This window comes from Triturus cristatus, chromosome 7, assembly GCF_964204655.1.
Source record: "Triturus cristatus chromosome 7, aTriCri1.1, whole genome shotgun sequence".
In the NCBI taxonomy this organism is placed as follows: Eukaryota; Metazoa; Chordata; class Amphibia; order Caudata; family Salamandridae; genus Triturus; species Triturus cristatus.
Window position 1 is genome coordinate 132159187 of NC_140590.1, and position 22225 is coordinate 132181411.

The following is a 22225-nucleotide window of genomic DNA, read 5'->3' on the forward strand; positions in this document are numbered from 1 at the left end:
GCCCGTTGGAGAGTGCGAGTGAGACGGACTAGGGCCTGGCTGGAGAGGGTCACGGAGTATCGTGTCCTGATAGTGCCCGCTGGTGTGTGAGTGTGTAAACACAACCCGGAAGAGGGTGAGAAGGGCTGGTATATCGCTAAGCCGGTCTGATTCAGTAACCGGTTTAGGCACTAACCGGCCACTTATTAGGTGCCATATGGCCGCTGTCGAGGGTTTATGGGCTCAGGCGCCACTTGCCGCCGTCCCACTGCCTCCTGTGTGCCCTGCATCGCACGCATTATCCCGGAGACCCTGCCGCCTGCGCAGCTGCAGGCAGGGAGTGTGATTTGTATGTGTTTAAAGGTGCTCAGACTTTTCAGCAGCGCCTGGATGCGAGCCGTCATACTCTGCTCCTCAAGCTGCCTTCTCATTGGATAGCACCTTCTGATGAATCGAAGTCTGTGCAGCCCCGTGGTCACCAGGTGACTCTGAAGTGCAGCATAGTGAAGGATTGTTTAGGCGAGTGCTGTCTGGGACCTACGGCCGCGGGAAGCTGTGCGCAGAAATTAATCACCGTATTAAGGCTGCAAAAGTGAAAAAGGCTACTGCCTCAGCCCTGTCCTCCCTGTGCTAGAAGCGCGGTCCCGAAAGTGAAAGAGGACTGCGCTGCAGACGATTTCTTGTCTTTATGGGGCCATGTGTTTGAAACACATGGCCCCATAAAGATAAGAAACCTTTTACTTCAGCCGGAAAGCGGACGAGCCCGTCCAAGTGGGCCGGCCGAAAAATGGAAAAGTCTACGTCACAAAGTGCTCTTTCCCAATGGCTGGCCACTGTTTAGTATAAACGGTGACGCCGGCCAATGGGAAAGAGAGGCGGGGCTTGAAGCCCTTTACAGAATTCCCTCTAAATCATTAAATCTCGCCAGTGAGACTGCGCATGTGCCCAGCCCACACCAGCCGAGACCTAAAAAGGAAATTGTTGAAATCAGCGTACAGTAGTGCAATACCATAAGCCTAAAATGTCTTCTTCCTTTACTTTTTTGTTGCAGTGATTTACAAACAAACACTGGCAAAACTAATAGCCTGGCCCTATCTTTATTAAGGGAAGACCTATTGTCTGTCTATGCTTCTTTTCTGTTTTTAATGTAATTGTCCCTAGTTCCCAATTATAATACTGCCCTTGAAGTTAGGTCTACCCTTCATATTGAAAAAGCCAGTAGGCAGCCCTCAGTCCCTATCCACACCTTCTCCATGACTACCACTTCCTGCTGTGGCTAGGAGCTCCTCCCGACTACCCACCTGTGAAATCGCAGCTGACCATCTCTACTGCGATGCACTATATGCCCATACACTGTTCCATCATGTCAACCTCTCTTCTGTATCAAGGTCGTTTCAGCAAAGCATTGAGACCCAGCAATCCCTCCAAGGCCCTTCTGCATCACACCGCTTGTCTCTCCTCTGCTGCTATCCAACAATACAGAGATAGCACTAACAGGCTTAGCGCAGCATTGGGTGCCAGAATGGGCGGCCATCACTGAAAGTTAAGTAAATGCGGTTCTTACGGCTCTACTACCACATCAACCTACTTTCCTCTCACAATGAGCTCCAAAAGCAATTACAAATGGAATTACATGAATTAAGCAAACACTACTGATTTACGTTTGTCTAAATTTAAGCATTCAGCATTTTAAGGCATCGTTCTTTTATGATGAAGATATTACAGAGTACACATGTTTACTACAAACTCTCCAGGTTTGCATGTACCAGGCCAACAAGTCACCTTAGATCATGTGCTCGAGCTGCACCACCATAATCATCCCAATTGGAAGAAAATCATCATCCTATAATGTTTATTTGGCAGATTACTGTAAAAAAATACAAGGCGTACAGATATGTATAATAAGTGTTGCATAAAAACTGCGACTAATAACATACATTAATTTGTTGCACAAAACTCAATAGCAATCGATCTTAAAAGTCTGGCATTACAATAATTCATGATATGAAGGATCATATTCTAATAGAATGACGGATAAATTGCACAACTGAAAAACACATGACATCGTTGGTCAGGTGATGTAAAGTTTGATAAACCAGCCAAAAATTTCACAATTTAAAAAGATGAAACAAAGGGAACAGCAACTGTTTCCCAGGGTCTGAATAAAAACGGCAAAACATAATAAAGTGTATATTCGATTACATTGAAAGCGTTTCACATGGGCAATAATGCACTGCTCACCATAGCTCCTTCAAAGGAAAGGATACTACACATGAAGTATAGCAACTCTAAACCGAGTTAGGAAACCTGTGTTGTACGTCACCAATAGATAAAAGGTCAGGCTCAGTACTCAGTGTCCAAATCGACATGTATGGATTAACTGAGGGCTCGTCAGTCTCAGCTAACATTCTTTGCTCCCGACATTTCTATTTCTCTCAAAACAAATTTTTAGCATCATTTTTGAACACACATTCGCAATAGAAGGGGTGGAGGAAAGTTATGGCTGGCCCTGCCTATCAAACCCATCTTTCGCATACGTTTACCATGGGTGAAGGAGAGACATTCTGAAATGATAAGCCAGTTAAAAGAAGTCTCCTGTTAAGACCAAATGGAAATCCATAACATTAGAGGACGAAGTTTCATTGTATCGTCCATATTGCGAATACCCAATTCGGCGAGACAAATGAAAGAAGCTATACTTTTCGAAACTGCTTGCACCCTTCACAAGAAAGGCATATTCAGCTGTCAATCTTCTATCATGCAGCGAAGGCCCGAATTTCAGCTCCTTGGTTACAAGAATACGTTTGGAATTATAGATGGTCACCATCTCCTTCCAGGCTTAGACCCCAGGTTACTAGAAAATCTGAACACTGCTTCGATCGCTCTCTCAAACTGCTGTAGCCCAATTCTAACTGGATGAACGGAAAGAAATGCAGAATCAAAGGGTACTCGCAAATATTGAAAGGTTTTAACTTCGCGAGTGGAGTCAATGAGTGAGATTTAGGTTAAGTGGACTCTGGGCCACATCTCATGATATACCATTTGGCCATATTCATCTTTATATCCAAATTCTTCATAACATTAGAAAAAGTGTAAAGCTGTTTCTCATTAGCCATACAGGCCAATAGGAACACTTCGTGGTGTAAGGAAGAGCAGGCACCCGGCGTGCATCTATCCGAGACATGTCCCGACCTTCCAACCTCAAATTAGCCTCCAACTCATTAATATACAGGGTAAGGAAGAAAGAGGCAATGACACACCCTCGATGGACCCCAATTGCCGATTCCAAAGAGTTGGTATGGTCTCTTGAAGCAGCAAATCTGATGGAGGCATAAGTATCTGCATGGAGCTATGCCTGAAAATAGTGCGGGATCAACCCCCAAATCTAAAATATTGTGCTATAATTTACAGCAAATTACTAAATCAGAGGTAGAGGAGAGGTCCATAAACACCAAGTGGATTGATCCCCCTTTGGCCATTATGTATTGTTAGGTCAGAAGATACAGGTTGCGACACTGTTCAATAGTTCGCAAAACATGGCGGAAACCATACTGGACCACAGAGAGGATTGTATTGTCATGTGTCAAGCATTCTAATTTTGCAGATAGAGTCCGCCCCACCACAATGACTGTTGAATCTACGAATGAAATAGGCCTAGAACAAGACTAGTCCGTTTTGTCCCCCTTTTTGAAAATTAGAACAATGACATCGGGACATAGGGGATTTGGACATTGCTGCTACGTTAAGCACATTTGTAGTTATGGGAGCCTATAAATAAAAATAATCAATAAATGTCAACTCGAAAGCCATCTGGGCCTGGCATCTTCCCATTAGAGCGCTTTGCAATTGAAGTACGGACTTCAGGAAGCTCAATTGAGATTGGAATACTTGGTCTTTCTCTTAACTCTTCCGGTGGTTTGATGGGTGGCTCATTAAGAGCATCCATGCTACCAAAATATTCTTCCCATGTAGATGCGTAAATGCCCGTCATTACGGATAGTGAATTATCTTCACTACAAAAGACTAGAAGAGAGATATGTTTTATAATTTTTGTAAAATCTGTGATGTAAGGCTCAATAGCAACAAACTGCTAAGCAGTCAAGGAAGTCCCCACTGCTCATCTAAAAGACTGCGCATGTCAGGTCACCAGCCTCCAATCGGATGTCTATTTTGTTCCTATAGTGATTGTTCTCCTTAAAAAGGCACACTCTTTAGTGTGCATGCAGAAACATACCTGGCATTGCTGTGGGCCACAGCTTACAGCGATGATCTCACTGACGAGCTTCTTCTCTTTCATTCGAACAGCTTCTTCCACAGCGATCTCACAAAATGGGTTCATAGAATGCTTCACGCCATCGGTGACCACGCCAGTCTTGTCTGGCTTCACTCGAACCTGGCGCAAAAAAAGAGAACATTGTTTTAATGACAGCCCAGAATACTGCGTTACAGGATTCAAATATGTCAGGAGACAGACTCTTTGCAGGACTCTAGATACGAAGGCCAGAAACCTTTTGCTTATGTTGCGTCGGGAACATAGAAGGCACATGAATACCGTTGCAGCACTTCAATGGTCTCTCAAAATAGGGGTCTTAAAGTGTCCCTGGGGTCACTGAAGAATGTGCAGTAGAAACACGACATCCCGTAAAGCAATGGTCTTCAAACTGTTACACAGGTCCCCCCCCCTCTTGAGTAAAATGTATTGAAGTCAATCCCCCCTCTCAAACCCTTGATCGAGATAAGGGTAAGGATGCTACTAAACAGGGGTGGATTTATAGTTTGTAAAACCTTTCAAACACAGGTAAAAGGCGTTGGGAAAGCATCCATGACTGTTTAGACACATGCCTGTGCAGGTAGCTCAGCAGCACACTTGTTTCTAATGGGATGGCGGTTTTCTTATGTTAGAAACACTTTGAGTATGTGTGCTGCAAGTGTAGCATCTTGGCATCAAAGTCTATCAGAAAACAACAACGAAAGAAGTAATTGTAAATATTGGTATGGCTTTAAAATGGAAAGAAGCGTTTTAAAGCCTTTCCACATCTAAAATGATCTTCTTTAAGGTAAATACAAAAGGGCTTTGTATTGCCCCACATTGCTTTGAAGAGACACATAAAGCAACAAGACGAGATCTATGGATGAATCTCTGGGTAGGCCCCTGAGGGATGGTTGCAGATTATCATCTGGAACAGGCTTCCTCCTAATCAAATCAGAAGCAGACCATCCCACCTTCCTCGGAGCCTTTGGCACTTTGTGTACAGCCACTAGACTTTCCACAAAAGTTCATTTTGTGGAGGACGTGCTACACAAGCCTACTCATTCATATCTTGCCTTCAAGATGTAGTTATCCTAACCGAGTCGTGGTTCAATGATTCTTCCTCTCCTTACCTTGATTTACTGGTCCCACCAAACTACAACATCGTTAGACTTGATAGACAAGTAAAAAACAGGGGGAGGCATTGCATGCATCTACCGCTCAGACCTCCTTGTCACAGAACTCCATGCAGAACCCACAGACTCCTGCGAATATCTTGCCCTATCCAGTAGTAACAACTCTACTCAGCTATGCAAATTGCACATCTTCTACCACCTCCCAGGCAAGAACGACACATTCATTGATCTTCTCATGGATATCATTACTGCTAAAGTCTCCCCCGTACCAATGACATTTTCCTCGGTGACTTCAATCTGAATTGGAATGACCCCAATGACTCCCTGGTCAACACTGTCAAAACCTTCCTCGTTGACCAATCACTCACCCAGGCCTGCACCCTGCCAACCCACTCAAAAGGCACCACGTTGGATTGGATCATCGCCAAGGCATCGGCGGTCAAGCTGAATTCAATGAATCCATGTGACTGGTCAAACCACCACGCCAGCACCATCCTAAAATCTGGCTGCCGCATGAAAAGCCATGGGCAACCAGTGAAACCAAAACGTTGGCTCAGAGACACTAAGAACCTTGACCTCGAGAAGCTGACTACTCGCATGCGAGAATGACCTACATCCCCCATCCAAACTTTCTAAGGTCAACGACCTCACAGGGCACTACAACTCGACTATGTCCATCATATTGAATGATCTGGCTATGCTAAAGCTCAAAATGTCCCAAATCAAAGACAAAAACCCCTGGTTCAGCGGACCCCTCAACAGCGAAAGGAGAGCTCTCCAACTAAAAAAAAAACTGGAGACAGCACCCCTCAGCCCCCCAACTTAAACCTCGCCACCAGGCCAGAAATACCTACAAGAACATCTTCATATCCCAAAAAGATTTTTTCAGATCAGAACTGGAAAATGCCAACAACAGACCCCGCAAATAGTTCGAAATAGTCAAATTTCAATCAAACAAACTAGCAAAACCATCCAAAGAAACTAGAAAATCACTAATAACCTGAGATGAGTTCTCCTCCTTCTTTACAACCAAAATCAATTCGCTAGGTATCGAACTTAATGCCACCTCAAACTTCCCTCCTCCTCTTACCGGGACCCATCTCTCCCCTCTTCCCGCCCAGTCAACACCCAAAAACAATGCTCACTGGTCCTACTTCGAACTTTATGATGACCATTTCATCTCGAAAATTCTATCCTCCTTAAAACCAAATACCCACTTCAACGATCCTCTCCCCGCCAACTGCTTGGCAGCGACCTCCCTATTAATCGCTCCCATTTGGACTGCAATCTTCAACGCTTCCCTTCTTCAAGGGTCCATACCCGACTCCCTGAAATCCGGGCAAGTCATCCCTATCCTAAAAAAAAACCACTCTGAATCCGGCAGCTTCAGACCAATTTCCAATATTCCTCTTCTTCCAAAAGTGCTGGAGAAATGTGTATTTACAGGAAACAGTGGTCCCTGAAAACAAAAAGAATTTAGTGGTACAATGAATATAGCCTCAATCGGTTCTATATTACAGCCAGTGTCCAGCCGGACAAAGGCAACTTTAATATACAAAATTTAGTAATAATAAGCAAACAGATGTAAGTTAAATCTCAGTGGGATACAAGCCTGTATCCTACAACTTACATATCGCATGGAAAATAAAGTGCGAAAAAATCTTTAGGCAATTTACAAGGATGTTTCAAGCAGTAAATACTTCAAGTAGTGAAACATCTGATACATATAAGGTCACCTTCACAGTAAATTACATACAGTATATATAATGTGTAAGGTGGTCAACTGTGTCGACGGCGTTTCGATCCTTATCAGGGGGATATCGGATCATCATCAGGACTAATTAAATAAAATTGCCCGTATAAAAATGCCTGGATTACATAATTAACAACAACATGACAAGTGAAGCAATAGGAGGAAAAGGGGGGGGGGGGGAAGAAAAAGAGATATCTGTATTAAATACATAGTAGACAAGACAATATTTTTTATCACACTGGAAATCTGTTTGGACAATTTTAACGAAAGAGACGCAAAAGTGAAAAAGTAAGAAACATTGCATGGGTGATTACCCTAGATAGACACTGAATTAGATAATGACTAAGTTCCAAAATTGGTAGTAGAAACTGTGTGGCAAGTGGACTCGAACACATAGTATAACCGGGCGCATTAGAGGAGCAATAACAGCCAAAAAGCGCGAAGAATAGTGTAATACCAAAAATTGGGCTGGACGTCACAACAATCATGTGGACGAAGAAGCATAAAAGATAGACATAATAGTTTTTCAAAAGCAAGCATGTAGAAGAATAGTGCGCCAGTTAGTAGATCACATGCACAACCAATGGACCATACAGTTTCAATTGGGGCAAGGGCCGTAATGTATGATTTAAGAGATGTTACCTCAAGGGTTCATAGAGTGTGAATAAAAGCATCAGGGGCACGAGGCGATCTGTAGAATCCCAGGTGTCAAATGTCAAACTCAGGGGGATTTAAGCGGCGACCTGTGAAAAATAGGGTGCCTATGAGCCGGAGGTGAATTACGGGTGAAAGCGTGGAGTCGGACAACCGAATGCTTACTCACGAGATTGGGTGGTGAATACGGCATCAGGGAAACGGAAGGAAATAAGATGGGTCCCAGGTGTTGCGTTTCAGGCTCGAGGGAATATAATGGGCGGCCTGTGAAAACTAAGGTGCCTATAAGAATGAAGTGGGTTAAAGGTGAAGGAGTGCGGTCGGAGCGAGGAAAGTTTACTTACGACTTAGAAAATCCGGAGAGGAGTTTGGACCACAGTAGGGAATCCTCCTGCAAAGATGGGCAATATTGGGGCTAAGGCAAATGGCGGAAGTGGTATGAACAATAAGGGGAGACTCCATAACGCGGGGGCTTACCTCGTGGGTTCGGGAGAGTAAAGTTCCGTGGCCGCATCCGCTGTAGAATGTTTGGATGTACTACGGGAAGTGAAGGGAACATAAGACGCGATAGGCGGAGGGTCGCGTGGTCGGCAGATTGGAACGGGGGCCAATGGGAACTAATGAAGGTATGGCCAATGTCGGATGGGCAGATATACGGGAAGGATTAGTCAATGTAGGCTCCATCTTAGATTGGTGGAATTAACATGGCAATAATAGTAGTACAGAGTAACCATATAGAAATATAGCGAACATAATAGATGGTCAAGAACCGTAGTGAGGGTGAAGGTAGATAGTAGAGTAGAAGAGCTACGTGCAATGGATCGGAAAAATGTATGGACGGGTTAGTGCAGGCGCCATCTTAGAGTGGTGGGTAATCAATGAAAAGTACATAACAATAATTTGTCAGGAAGAGGAAGGAAATTGAACTGTAAGCGTGAAATGACGAGTTAATCAAACAATCAACAAAACCGTTAGGTACAGAACGAATATTCAAATGATACAAAATGCATAATGGAAATTAGGACAGCAAAAAACGTTTGGAGAAGTGATACTCTGACCAAAACAAAGACTCAGCAAGAGGGCAGATTAGCAGAGTTAGTCGTATGATTCTGAAAAGCCATAGTTAGAGTTTATAGCAATGTAGTCCAATCCTCGAGGCGGTTGAGCCCTGTGTGAATGCTGCCGGTCTTCAGGATCCATTTAAGTTCCTCCTTATTGAGCAACTGGGAGAGGTCGGCTCCTCTAGGTGGCATTTTGACAACAGTGATCACTGTCCAACGTATGTCATCTTCAGTATGTCCTAGAGCTTCAAAGTGTTCGACCAATGGTGCATTTGGTGTCTTGCATCGGAGTCTGCTCCTGTGTTGGCAAATTCTGATTCGAATTTTTTGCGTAGTTTGACCAATGTATATTTTATCACAGGGGCACACAATCACATAGATAACATTGTTTGTGTTACAGTTACTGAAGTCTACAGTGAATCTACATGCTGTGCAATTTCCACATTTGGTGTGACCTGTCAGGGGTGGAAGTCCCCAATGAGCATGCAGGGTACCGGTGCTGGTACTGGGTGGACTTGGAAGCGCAGCTCTAACTAGGTGATCTTTGACGTTCTTGCTTTTTTTGAAAGCAAAAAGAGGCCTCTCAAGGTTTAATACACCGACGTTTATCACATTCCAATGTTTTAGTACACTTTTACGGAATTTGTTTGAGGATGGAGAAAAAGTAGTGACGCAAATAATGCGGTCTTGCATTTTCTTTGGTTTGGGCACTAGCAGACAGTCTCTGGGGCAGTACCATGCTCTTTTGAGAGAAGTACGTACCAATTTTTTGGGGTATCCCCTAGTTGTCATTTTCTTGCTAAGCATTTTGGCTTCTGAAAAATAGTCTTCTTTGAGGGTGCAACTACGCCGTATGCGTAAGAATTGGGAATAGGGTAAAGAGTCTCTCAGTGCACGTGGGTGGTGACTACTGTACTTGAGCAGAGTATTGCGTTCAGTAGGCTTTCTGAATAGACTGGTGATGAGATGACCGTCTCTATGTACTATATTGAGGTCAAGGAATGCAATGGATGTTTTGTTGTGTGTGAGCGTGAACTTGAGGCCACCACAGTTGTTATTGATCCAGTGTAAGAAATGCTCGTGTGGTTTGGGTGTCATGCCAGATCATAAAAATGTAATCTATGTAACACTTCCATAGGGAGATTGCAGGAAAGAAGGGGTTCTGTTGAACCAGTATATGGTTGGTTTCAAGAGCATTCATGTACAGAATGACCAGATTTGGGGCAAAAACTGCTCCCATCGATGTACCTTTCGTTTGTTGGTAGAATTGGCCATCGAATAAGAAAAAGTTTTTAGTGAGACAGATCTCAAGTAGTTGTAAAATGAAGATGGTGGGGACTGCATGCGGTCTCACGCGTGTATCTAGAATGTCCGCAATAACACGTAATGAGTCAATTTGGGGAATATTTGTGTATAGTGATTCGACATCGAGAGTGCACAAAGTATCTGTGCAGGGGAGAAATGTGTGCAGGTACAACTCAGCCAACATATCGCTAATTTCAATCTGCTCGACGATTTCCTATCTGGTTTCAGGCCGAGACAAAGCACTGAAACTACTATTCTTCACATCATTGATGATGCTATCCAAGCCCTTGACCATGCAAAAACCTGCCTACTGATCCTTCTGGACCTTTCTTCGGCATTCAACACCGTCAACCATGAGAAACTTCTCGAACGCCTCGAATACAGGATGGGTTTAGGACGTACCGTTATCAAATGGTTTGGTTCCTTCCTCCAGAACCACACCCAGAGATTCTTAGTCAACAGCAACCTATCTGCTCCCTCCCCGATATCAATCGGTGTCCCTCAAGGCTCTACTCTGTCCCCTACCCTCTTCAATCTCTACCTTGAACCCTTAGCTGAAATTCTTCACACGGCCAACATCTGCTTCCACATGTACGCCGATGATACCCAGATATACATCATAATCTCTTCTGTGGAGGAGATTATCCACCTGAACGACGCCCTGAAACTGACTGTTCAATGGCTCGCCAATAACCAGCTCAAACTGAATGCCCAAATAACGGAGTTCCTCCTCATCTCCCCCCCCTAATAACCCCAATGACATCCGGGAATGGATTAACTAGAACACACCACTCAACTGCACACCGACCATAGTGGATTCTGCCAAATCTCTCGGTATAACCTTGGACAGCAAACTGAATTTGCACGAACACATCAACTCAACGGCCAAGCTCCATCTGAGCTACTTGAGAAAACCGCAGTTCAAGCGTTAGTTATCTCCAGAATTGAATACGGCTGCTCTAGCCTATCTGGCCTACCAAAGATTTCCACGGCCCCTCTAAAAAGCTTGCCTCAACCCAGCAGCTAGACTCTTATCTGGCTCAAGAAAATTTGACCGCATCTCATCACATCTGAAGGCCTTGAACTGGCTTCCTCTTAAGGCCAGAATCCAGCTCAAGCTGGCCTACATCACACACAAAGCCTTGTACACGAACTCCCCGGCATACCTCGCCCAGAAAATTGTGGTATCTGAAAAACTTGGACACTCCCGGTCCACGGGAGACCTTGTGCTCCAGCCACCTGGCTTCCGAGAACCGAGGGTTCTCTGGGGCTGCTCCAAGAATCTGGCTACTGGCTACCATCCGCCATCAGAAGAATACCTTCTCTGTCAATCTTCAACAAGCATTGGCATAGCCAACAGATCTCGGCTTTGGGACCTGCTGCATCACTAAATACTTATAAGGTCCCAAAGGCGAGAGCTATTATTCGTACGTTTATAGGGTTTGTAGAAGCCTAACCCTATATTAAAGTTGATTCAAAGAAAGTAACAAAAATACTGCATACTCAGTGAGAGACATATGCATTCTTTCAGAGGTTCAATCTTACACCGGAAGGCGTTCTCACTTCCGGTGCCAGCTGGTGCTCCTGCCCCTGAGAGTCTACAGCAGGCAGCTGTGCACCAGGCCTTAGGGGCTGCCAGTGGGCTCGGGCGGGCCCTGGCAGTACCCTGTGGTGCTGGCACCTTCTGACAGAGGGCACACCTCCTGACACAGAGTCCGTGTAGTGGGCCCCACCCAGCCATTAATAGGGAGAAAAGCAGAGGCCGGCCTCCCCCATGCCTCCCAGAGCTCACATGGCTATCAATGGGTGAGAATAAAGGAAATCACCCGGGGAGGGGGGGCCACTTTAAATCAAAGGGGCATTAGCAGAGAGAGACACAGAGGGTCCTGGCAGGGAGGGGCGCCAACCTAAAAATCCAGAGCAGCCTCCCTGGAGAGAAAGAAAAGGTGGGGGCGGGGGCACACGGAGCTCCTGGAGCGGGCTGGGGGAAAATTACAGAGGTGTGGGGCAGAACTTGCAAAGCGCGAGACTCGTCATTCGCCCATTAGAACTTGTCAATATAAATATTAAAGCTAGAGTGGGAATGCCGGCTTAGAGCGCGTGCCCCTTTAAAGAAACTAGTATCATACACGTACCTGGTCAGATCAGATCAAGCAGGAGGAGGAGAAAATAGATCTGAGCAGCAGAAAGGGGGGGGAAGAGGGCGGCTTTCTGGGACCAGAGATTGCTCCGATTACAAGAGGAACTGTGGGGAATCAGAAAGAACCGGACATTTAACCCTGCGTAGTGAAGCAAAAACAGCCAGAAGAGGCTCCGGAAGGCGCAAGGAACTTTGAGGCGCTAGACGGCTTTAGAAGAGGAACAAAAAACAAGAGAGGAAAAAAAAGTCTTAAATAAGTCCGGTGGGGGCACGGCACAAAGTGGCAGCTGGCCTTTCATTTTTGCACATGGTGTTCATAAACACGGCTCCAAAAGTAAATAAATTACAAAAGAGGCGGCGAACGTGTGTAGGAAAGAAAGCGTGTACGTGCCTTTGTTTTTTAAATATGGTGCCCCAAACACGGCTCGAACAACAGAATGTAAAAAAAATGTTGCCATAAAAATATATTTTATATTACGAGTACATGCATTCAATCCATGTGTTGGCGAAATTATGTGGAAGTTGAATTATTCGCCGCAGTTCCCCATCATTTATTTCAGTCACAATTCTGCAGTAAGAATGTGGTTCGCAAATAGATGTCCCATTTAAGAACACGTAACCTGACACTGGAATGCAGCCTGCCCTCTATCTGGCACACTGCGCACCAACGCTGCTAATTAAAATCAGATGGCATACGGCCGCGCTGCTGCTCGCTCCCGAGCACCCTAGGCCACGGGGGAGAGAAGGCGGGACATGCACCCGCCTTTGGCCAATTGTGTGCTGTCTTTCTTAGAAAGACTCATGCAAAGGCCTATAGTGGGTGATGGAAAAAAAAAGCACACGTGCGAGCGTGTATTCCCAGTTTAAAGTCCTTACTTAAAGCCTCGCAGAGCAGCGCATGCGCGCTGGCTCAGGCATGACCTAAAAAGGATGACAAAATCTTCCTAATGAGCAAATTCCACCAATAACTCTCCTTGATCGCACATACCGCCTTTTATCATGACTTGTGTTTCTGTGCATAATCTCCTATACTGCTTGGCACTCTCTGTGTACCAACTCTCACTCCTTCAAATGTTCACTCTGCCCTTTGCTATCTTCCGCCCACTCGTATACTATTGCTGGCTCCCTTTTTATCGCTTACATGTCGCTCGCTGATTTTGGTTCTGCACTGATTATTGTATACAACTCTGGCTTTGTCCTATTGTGGTTCAATTCCCTAACCCCCTTTCCATATTTCTTTGCCTATGCCTAATGCTGTACGTAACATGTTTATCCTTGTAAAGCGCTCTGATACCCTAACGGGTCATGTTCACGCTCTATAAAACCTCAAAGAAATAAATAAGCACGCAGCACACAATGCAATTTACCTACTGCATAGTTTTCGACTGCACATAGTTTTTTTTTAATTTTCTGTGCATCTATATTATACCTTTCTAAAGGCCTTGCAGAGCTATTTAAGAATCTGCAGAAAAGTACATCAATTTATGTGAGGGTAGCAGAAGGCATTACAATGTTAAATCAAGATTAGTCGGAACTTGAAATGAGTTTGGATATCTCTGAGCAGTAGAAGAACAGCAGTCCAGCGGCAGGTGCCTGAAGAGATAAGGTATGATCACCAGCTTTGGCACCATCAATCTTGATATGAAAGAGGTTGAGCTGGATAATAAGGATGACATTTGTTGGGTGGAAGTGTATGTCAAAGGTCAACGGAGGAGTTGAATTGGTCAACCTTTAAAATGGCAGCTAAAGAATTAGATACTGATCCTCAGTCATGTGCTCCGCCCGGCACAGGCCGCAAAGTTTACTATGAGATGCAATGTTTGAAATGGCAGATCTTGCCAGCTATTTTACAACTAAGAATGTTTTATTAACGCATGAATTTTTCCACAATGACCAGTAATAAGAACTCCCCGACTACTGTGCTTTAAAAGGTTTATGAGAGATCAAATAATTAACATTATAAAGCAGATTGCGACAGAATGGCGTATGTAAAAGGAATTGAGGAATGGCCAAATGAATTGATTGGAGAAGCCCACAGTGTCGGTCAGCTTGAGATGTGATCACAACTCCTAACCAATTAACATGATAATAAATGTTTACAAAATGGCGTGAGCAGCACAAACCTCACGAAAACTACAGGTACCATATAGAATATCAACTTGCACAAAACCTGCATACACTAGTTACTAACTTTATCGTAAAGGAAATCTTTCTGTGTGAAATATTAACTCGTATACTCAACAAACAAGCATTGGCGTAGCCAATAGGTCTCGCCTTTGGGACCTTATAAGTGTTTAGTTTTCCAGCACAATATCCTTGGTGCAACAACATCAAGTGTTGCATGGCTAAACACTTATAAGGTCCCAAAGGCGAGACCTATTGGCTATGCCAATGCTTGTTTTAAAAGTCATGACTAATGCCAGATCTAAAAACAGAGGTGCTATAAGGAGAGACTCAGAAACAGAAATTTATATTAACTGTACACCACAAAACACAAGTATCCTTGGGGGTAAAATTGCACTTAGTACCAAGGCTAACAATTTGTGATGGTACGTGGCAGAACTGGGGGTAAAATTAGAAAATATTATTTAATATATAGAGTCTTGATTTCACCGAGCAACTAGAAGCATAAGAGGTCGAGTCTAAACTAAAAACTGGGGTGTCAAATGGTCATAGATTGGACATGCCTGCACTAAATACATTTCGACTTTCCTGGAACAGTTAAGAGTGGAATAATAAAAGTAACTGTATAGCTGTGGTAAAGTGAAGGCATGCAGTCTGAAAGTTACACTTACCAAGAAAATAGACCGACTGCTTGCCTTTACGTGGAGCTGACACTACTTCCACGAGGAAGAGGCCTGCTGCCGAGTTTATGTTGCTAATCTGAGTGGTACTACCCTGTGGTATGGCTGGCATCAATCTAAGACGGGTGGGAATCAAGTAAACACTGTTTTCCCACATACACACACACAAAAGAAGCAAAAGGCGGCAGTCTGTTCAATTCTAAGCTAGGGAATGGAAGCCCCTTTGAATCCTGTGAACTCTAGACCCGATAGGCAGGTCTGTTTACAAAAAGTCCCGGGCCTGTTCTATCTGTCTCAGCAGCTCGTATTCACTGCTTGGAAATACTGCGCAGAGGTATGAAACTTCCAGTGGGGGGGGGCTGTGGGTCGGCGGTATTCACAGAAGACTTCAGATTCGGAAGTTAAAAGAGGAAGAGGGCCGCTTGGAAAAACAATGCGCCAGTCAACGACAGGCCTCGTCTATTAGTGCGCTGTGCCAAGACCTACGCTGTGCTGGGTGCCGAGATGAAGGATAGGGCATTGGGACGCTTGTTTCTCAGCTACACAAGTGGTGACCACGCTGACGTGGCGTGGCCTGCATCGGCATCTGGTGACCAGAGCAGTTGTCTGTCAGGCCATACCCCGGGAAAGACAACAACAAGCAGGAAGTGGGATAAGGGAGGGGGTAGGGGAGAGAGGCACGCAGGCTGGCAAATGGTAAGCACTTTCGCGGCCGCTTTGATGTTCTCAGTGGCCGCGCGGCTCACTGAGAACATCAAAGCGGTCGCGAAATGATCACGCAGGCTGCCAAATGGTGCGCGCGCCCGGCGCACATGCACTGTATTTTGAGGCCTGAAAGCACTAGTTTGCACTTCCAAATCCCCCCGTCTACTAAAGCTCTCGCGAGAGCAGCGCTAAAGCGCTGCCTCAGGCAAGACCTAAAAAGGGCCTAACACATCACACTTGATTCAGGATTCAATTTGTTAAGGTGTATTTAATGAGAGCAAAAGGTTTCTAAGGGAATTATTTTACGAAATCATATTCCTAGAGCAACTTTCTCCCACGCAGATTCTGTACCATGCTCATTGAGACAATTCCAGGGCAAACTTTACTGATCTTTACAAAACACTGTGTGCAGATTCCAAAATCTGCAGGCGCCAGCATAGAAAATATACTACATCAAGACGTCACCAGTGCAGGTAAAATAACATCCAATTGCCACTTGGGAGTGGGTCACAGGGGCACATTTACTGCCCACACTGTAGGCCTTGGCAGATTTCAGATTACCTCTAAATCCTCTGGCACTGTCCCACTGCGATGGAGCAAAGCCCTGCTGACTGGTACAACAGAGTCTGACCTCATCGGTTCTGTCAGATGTGCAACTGAGAGGAAGGATTCACTGCACTGCACTGAGGAAGGATTCAGCCGAGGCTGGAGGTCAGGGAGCACAGCAGCAGCACCAGCTACAGAGCCTCTGAGTTCCAGCCAAGGACAGGAAGGTGCCAAAATTACCTTCCAATCAAGCCATTTTCGAATGAAGCAGCGATGTCTGGATTACTAAGGACATCCTGAGGACATTCGGAAACCTTCCTTGGGAATGCATTCCACCCGTTGCTTACCATTGGCTTTGTGGTTTGTAACTCACATTTGTTTTCCTCCAATTTTCTGGCTCTATTTGTTTTGGGAGGGCTTTCCAGCTCGAGTACGGCCCTTTCCTTGCCCAAAGCTTATTTACTGTATTCTTCCACCAGTATTGAATTTTTGTAAACAGGCCTTTAAGTCTTGCTCTTATTTCGACACATTTCCTCTGCATTCAGAGAGGTCAAATGTCAGGCTCAGTCTTCCAAGAGCTTGGTGTTTATTTTTCTTTCTCTGACTTCAAAGTGAGAGGGTTTACGTGGCAAGCTACTAGGGGAGTGCTTGAAGAAGGCTGTAGGATGTTATTTTTTTCTAGAAGACCACAACATTTAAATGTTTGTAAGTAAACTGTGCAGGTATTTGAGACTACCTAAGAATTAGAAAAGAACAAATGAGGCACATTTTTCTGTAATTCTGAAGTGTGGTGCAAACAAATATTTTAATACGATCAAAAGAAATCAATACAATAGGTGAAGACATCTCCACACATTATCATTTATAGTACATTGATTTTTTTAATTCAGTCCTGTCAATATTCTTTAAACCCATTATCCAAAGAACATATATTCTGTGTGGTACAACGTGGCGCGAAGATGTTGGGAGTTCTCTTTCCAAGATGCTCAGAGTCTATCCATGCTCATGTTAAATTATAACAATAATTTATGAGCACAGAAACGTCTTTCAGAAAACAATCATTGATCAGTTTGTCTTACAATAATTAAAGTGGAGCATGGACACTGGAGGGGAGACCTGCTCTGTTTAGTTTCAGCTCTTGCTGAAATAGTGCTGAGATCTGTATTCCAAGGGCAGTGTGTGTTTGAAGTGGGAAGGCGAAGTGCTCGGACATGGAGACGGGCTAAGGTGAGGACATTCAACTTTTAAATAAACCAAACTTATCAGGGTATAGTTTCTCACCCCCAAAATAATCCTAACGGGCTTCATGTCACACGCTCAATTGGGGCGTTCTGTGTGTGCAAAGTTGTTTTCAAGGTTTTTTTTTACATTCTTTAATGTAATTTGTCGCACACAATTTCCAGCCGTTCATTTGCCTATTTTGGCTATTGTCCCTAACCCCCTTAAAAAACCTACTTTAGATAGTGGTCATGTGGCCCTGTTTCCAATAGTTATTACGCTATTGCCTAGCCGAGTTGTTACGATTTTTCCTAGTTGAGCGAGAAGACTGCAAGTCAAGCACGTTTGTGAAATCTCAGGAATAGTCAGTAATTCCGTTTGCCCTCAATGAACTGACAAGGGACTGTTTGCCCAATCAGACATGCAGATATGATGCAAAAACAACAGTTGATGGACAGAATGCAGAACAATGCCATACATTCACCCCAGTACAGAGATCTGGGCCTAAATCCCTCGTTTTTTTGCTCACCATGCCATTCCAGTTCGAACCCAGCCATAAGCAAATCAGTCTTGACCCTGTGCCTCATGGGAACAGTCCAGCCCGAAATGCCAAGCCAGGTTCTCCCTGGACTGGAAACAAGCATCCTAGGACCGGTTTCGGGGTTTCATCCGAAACCGGTCCTAGGATGCTTGTTTCCGGTCCAGGGAGGACCTGGCTTGGCAGTTCGGGCTGGACTGTTCCCATGAGGCACAGGGTCAAGACTGATTTGCTTATGGCCAGGTCTAAACTGGGGTGGCATGGTGAGCAAAAGAATGATGGATTTAACCCCTTCGCCACGGGGGTAATTCCCCCACGGCGCGGGGGGGCGGCGCAACGGTGCTCGTGACGAGCCCAGCTCGTCATGAGGCACAGTGGAGCTGTGCTCATGACGAGCTGAGCTCGTCACGACTCCGCCCACTGATTTATTCTCCCACATATGCGGGGAATCAATCGCGCGTGGGCGGAGCGTGGCCGTTATGATGAGCCCAGCTCGTCATGAGCACAGCTCCACTGTGCCTCATGACGAGCTGGGCTCGTCATGAGCATGCAAGAGGTTAACCCAGATCTCTTGACTGGGGGTGAATGTTTTGATTTGTTCTGCATTCTGTCCATCAAATTGTGTGTCTTATGCAGATATGATGTACAACTGTTTAATCATGGTGTTTATCATGGTGTCTGTGCGTCAGAGGAACTGGTCACAACACAACTTTTCCGCGTATGTTTACAAAATTATTAAGTAAAATATACAAATGAAGATTTTGCATCAAAGCGTAGCAGCCTATTGAAAAACACATCGATGACCTCCCAGTGATGTAAGTCACCTGTGGTTTGCAATAGGAAATGATCAACAGTGATTGATCCCAATTCAAGAATCTTGCACACAATATGAAGCTTTCTATTTTGTTTGAGGTTTTGGCACTGTTCTGTGTCTGACCTAGCTTCAGGATTTTGGACCTTGGAGGGCCATAAAGGAGCATGGGTGGCCTATAAAGATGAGTGAGTTTGTCCAGAGTCTCCCAGGTGCCTGAGAGCTGGGTCGGGACATGCTGGATGGTCTTGTACGGGTGTGAGCTGCACACCACGCCTGCTGCCAGTTCCTGTCTACTCGTTTTAATTGTGTATTTCTAGAGGTTTAAACCTATGGGCTTGATCTCATCTGCTCTCTCCACCTCACCCCCATTTTGTCTCCCCCTCCTCCTTCTTAACTTCATCCTCCTTTCTCTCTACTTTGCCCTGCTGTCCCACTCACCTCACCCTCTACTCCCCACCTCGCTCTCTTCAACTCATCCTACTCTCTCTCCACCTTATCCACGTTTCCCTGATGTGCCCTTCTCTTTCTCTAGGTCACCCTCATATTTCTCTCACCTCAAAATCCTTCCTTATCCTACTTTCTCTACTGACCTCGTCATCCTCTCACTGTGTGAGAATTAACTCACTTCACCCTTCTTTTTCCACTTCACCCTTTCCTATTCACCTCATCCTTTTCTATATTTCTTGTCCTTCCCCTCTTCCTCATCCATATCTCTGTTCTTCACCCTCCTCTCACTCTTTCTCATCCTCTTGTATTATCGACTCCCCCTTCTTCGCTCTCCCTCACCATCCTAGTTTCTTGTCACTATCCTCCTCCTGCCTCAGCCTCCTCCCTATTATCCGCCATCTCTCTGCTTCACCCCACCCCTCTCTTCACCTCACCCTCTTCTGTCAGCCTCACTTTCACTACTGCTTCCTATGGAGTTCTGGGTTTATGTATGTAAAAGAATGAGGGATGTGCATTTGCAAGTGGGAATTCATGGGTAAGCGTAATTGTGCATGGAACTTCTCTTTTATTCCCTGGTACCTCTCCAGATTCTAAACAGTGGCACCATTAAGGACTGGATTGTACAGTACATAGTCATGAGCACACATAGGATCTACAAAGACCTGAGGTTATGCGTATTTTTGCTAAATAAGCGAGGTAACGCGTATTTTTGCTAAATAAGCGAGGTAACAATTGGAGGATCAATCCAAGGTAGCAACCTGAGCAATAAAAGCAAACTGGACATCAAATCTGGGCCTGTTTCTACCCCTGCAACCAAGGGTACATCTTCCAAGGTTGATGACTGGAGTTGTAATTTGATGGCTAGTTTATCAAACAATATTTTGTTGTCAATCTTAAAGGGAAGAAAGAGGCAACGCCCAGATCATGTGAGGGCATACAATTAAACTCTCTCTCCTAAGTAGTGATTATCGTGCTTCCTTCTTTCCCATTCTCCTGTCTCCCACGAGTCCCTCTCATTCCTATCACCCCCTCTTTAACCATCACATCACCCTCCCTATTCATCTATCGCTCCTCTTTCTTGTTCTACCACTATCCTCCAGGCTCTTCACACTTTTTCTCCAGTCCCTCCCCTGCCACTTTTCATTTGCTCATGACCATCCTAAATGACCACCTTACTTTCTCATCATCCCCATCTCTCAAAAGCATCATCCTATGCCTTCACCCTTGTGCATTGCTCTTTCTCTGCTCACTTCTTCACCCCCGATTCAGTACATGCTTACCCACATTCCTACTGGCATCACTCATTTTGCTCACCTATACCCTTCTCCATCCATCCTACCTCCTCATGCTACTTTTTCATCCTCCTTCATCCACCTCTGTCATTATCATCTTTACCTACCACAGGTGATGATGGAGCTATGAGTTTTAGTTGAAAATAGCACCAAAAAGAACGATTGGAAGAGGGACATGGACTTGTGTATGCAGGCTGAGAGAGTGGTTTACAAAGGCAGGGGTAGACAGAACAAATGGACTAAAATAGGGGGGGGAAGTGGAATGCATGTCGGGGGCAGTTGTGGGCTCCTATCATAGGTATCAACCAAGAAGCTTAGTATCAAGGATGTCTGGACTTTGCCGCTGCCCTGTCAATTGGCGGGGGGGCGGGGTAGGCCAGGGGGAGGGGAGGACAGGATGTTACCGGGTTCCCAAGACCAGTTGGGAATTTGTTACTGTAGGTTTGTGTTTTTTTTACTACTACGATACATGCTGCTTAATGTAACCAAAATTATGTTTGTTTTCTTATGCAATAAAAAGATCTTTTAAAAAAAAAAGAAAATAACACTAAAAAGAACAAAGCATCAATGGTAGTCAATAGTTGCAGTAGACTGGGACCAAGGTGCAATTTGAGGCCAACTGCAGTGGAGCTCTTGTGAAATATATCAAGTGGATTATTCCTGGAGAAAGTCTGGAAGACAAAAAGTAAAAAAATGTTTTTAAGTACCGCTTCAAAAAGAGATTGACACTTTTTTGGAAGAAAAATCCACTCTGTGCGGGTGTTGCTGAAACCGTAGCCACTGCCACACAACCAACTTCTAGATATCTGAAGCAGGTTGGCCCCGTTGATGCTCTTAAGCTGTTGAGATTTCTTGCTAAAAGTTTTCTAAGTTCCAATTCAGATTTTAAGTTTGTTATTTTTTCTGAGGTGCGGTTATCTCTGCAGGGGTTGAAGCAAAAGTTCAGTCCAACAATGTGGAAGTGCTGGTTGGATACTTACCTCAGCAGGTGCTGATGAAGCACTTGAGGAAAGTGTTCAAAAGTTTCTAAACTCTTCTGGTGCCCTAACAATCACAATTGTGCACTTATAAGACCGCCAGGGGAAGGAACTTAAAGACTCTGAGTGTCCGGTACAGATCAACTGCAAACTTCAGTCCAGGTCCAGCTGGCATTGGACAGCTGGGCACTTCAAAGAAAGACTCTTGCAGCTTGCTATGCCCCTGTAGCCACACAGAAGTTCAGCCAACTGGCGCTTCTTTGTCCAGGGTACAAGAAGATGCAGCTCTAGTCCTTCAGGGCTCTTGTAAGGTCACAGACAGCACATCCGGTCCACTTCTGATCTTCCACAGGTCAAGACTGTGCTCTGATGAGGGTGCCACATTTATGGTTGGCACTAGCTAGTCAGTAGGAGTGACTCCTGGGTGAGGTAAAAGTTGGAAGGCCCTGGTCTACCTGCTTTTTTTGTAGGTCCTGTTTGAATTACTACAAACAGGCTCAAATGGAGTCAGGGCAATTCCAAGGAGGCCATAGTCTTCATCTGCATTAAACATGGACTCTGTTAGCTGAGGGTTTATACAGGAGTGTACTATGGAAATAACTAGTGT

The 22225-nt window shown here is 44.8% G+C and overlaps 1 protein-coding gene across 1 annotated transcript in view; it reads right to left on the reverse strand.

The window, feature by feature from the left end:
• Positions 1-22225, reverse strand: part of ETFB (electron transfer flavoprotein subunit beta) — a 394856-nt gene that overhangs the window by 362373 nt on the left and 10258 nt on the right. The window contains exon 2 of the mRNA XM_085615815.1: positions 4214-4372. Within this exon, the coding sequence (XP_085471941.1) occupies positions 4214-4372 (159 nt within the window). The remainder of the gene's footprint in view (positions 1-4213; positions 4373-22225) is intronic.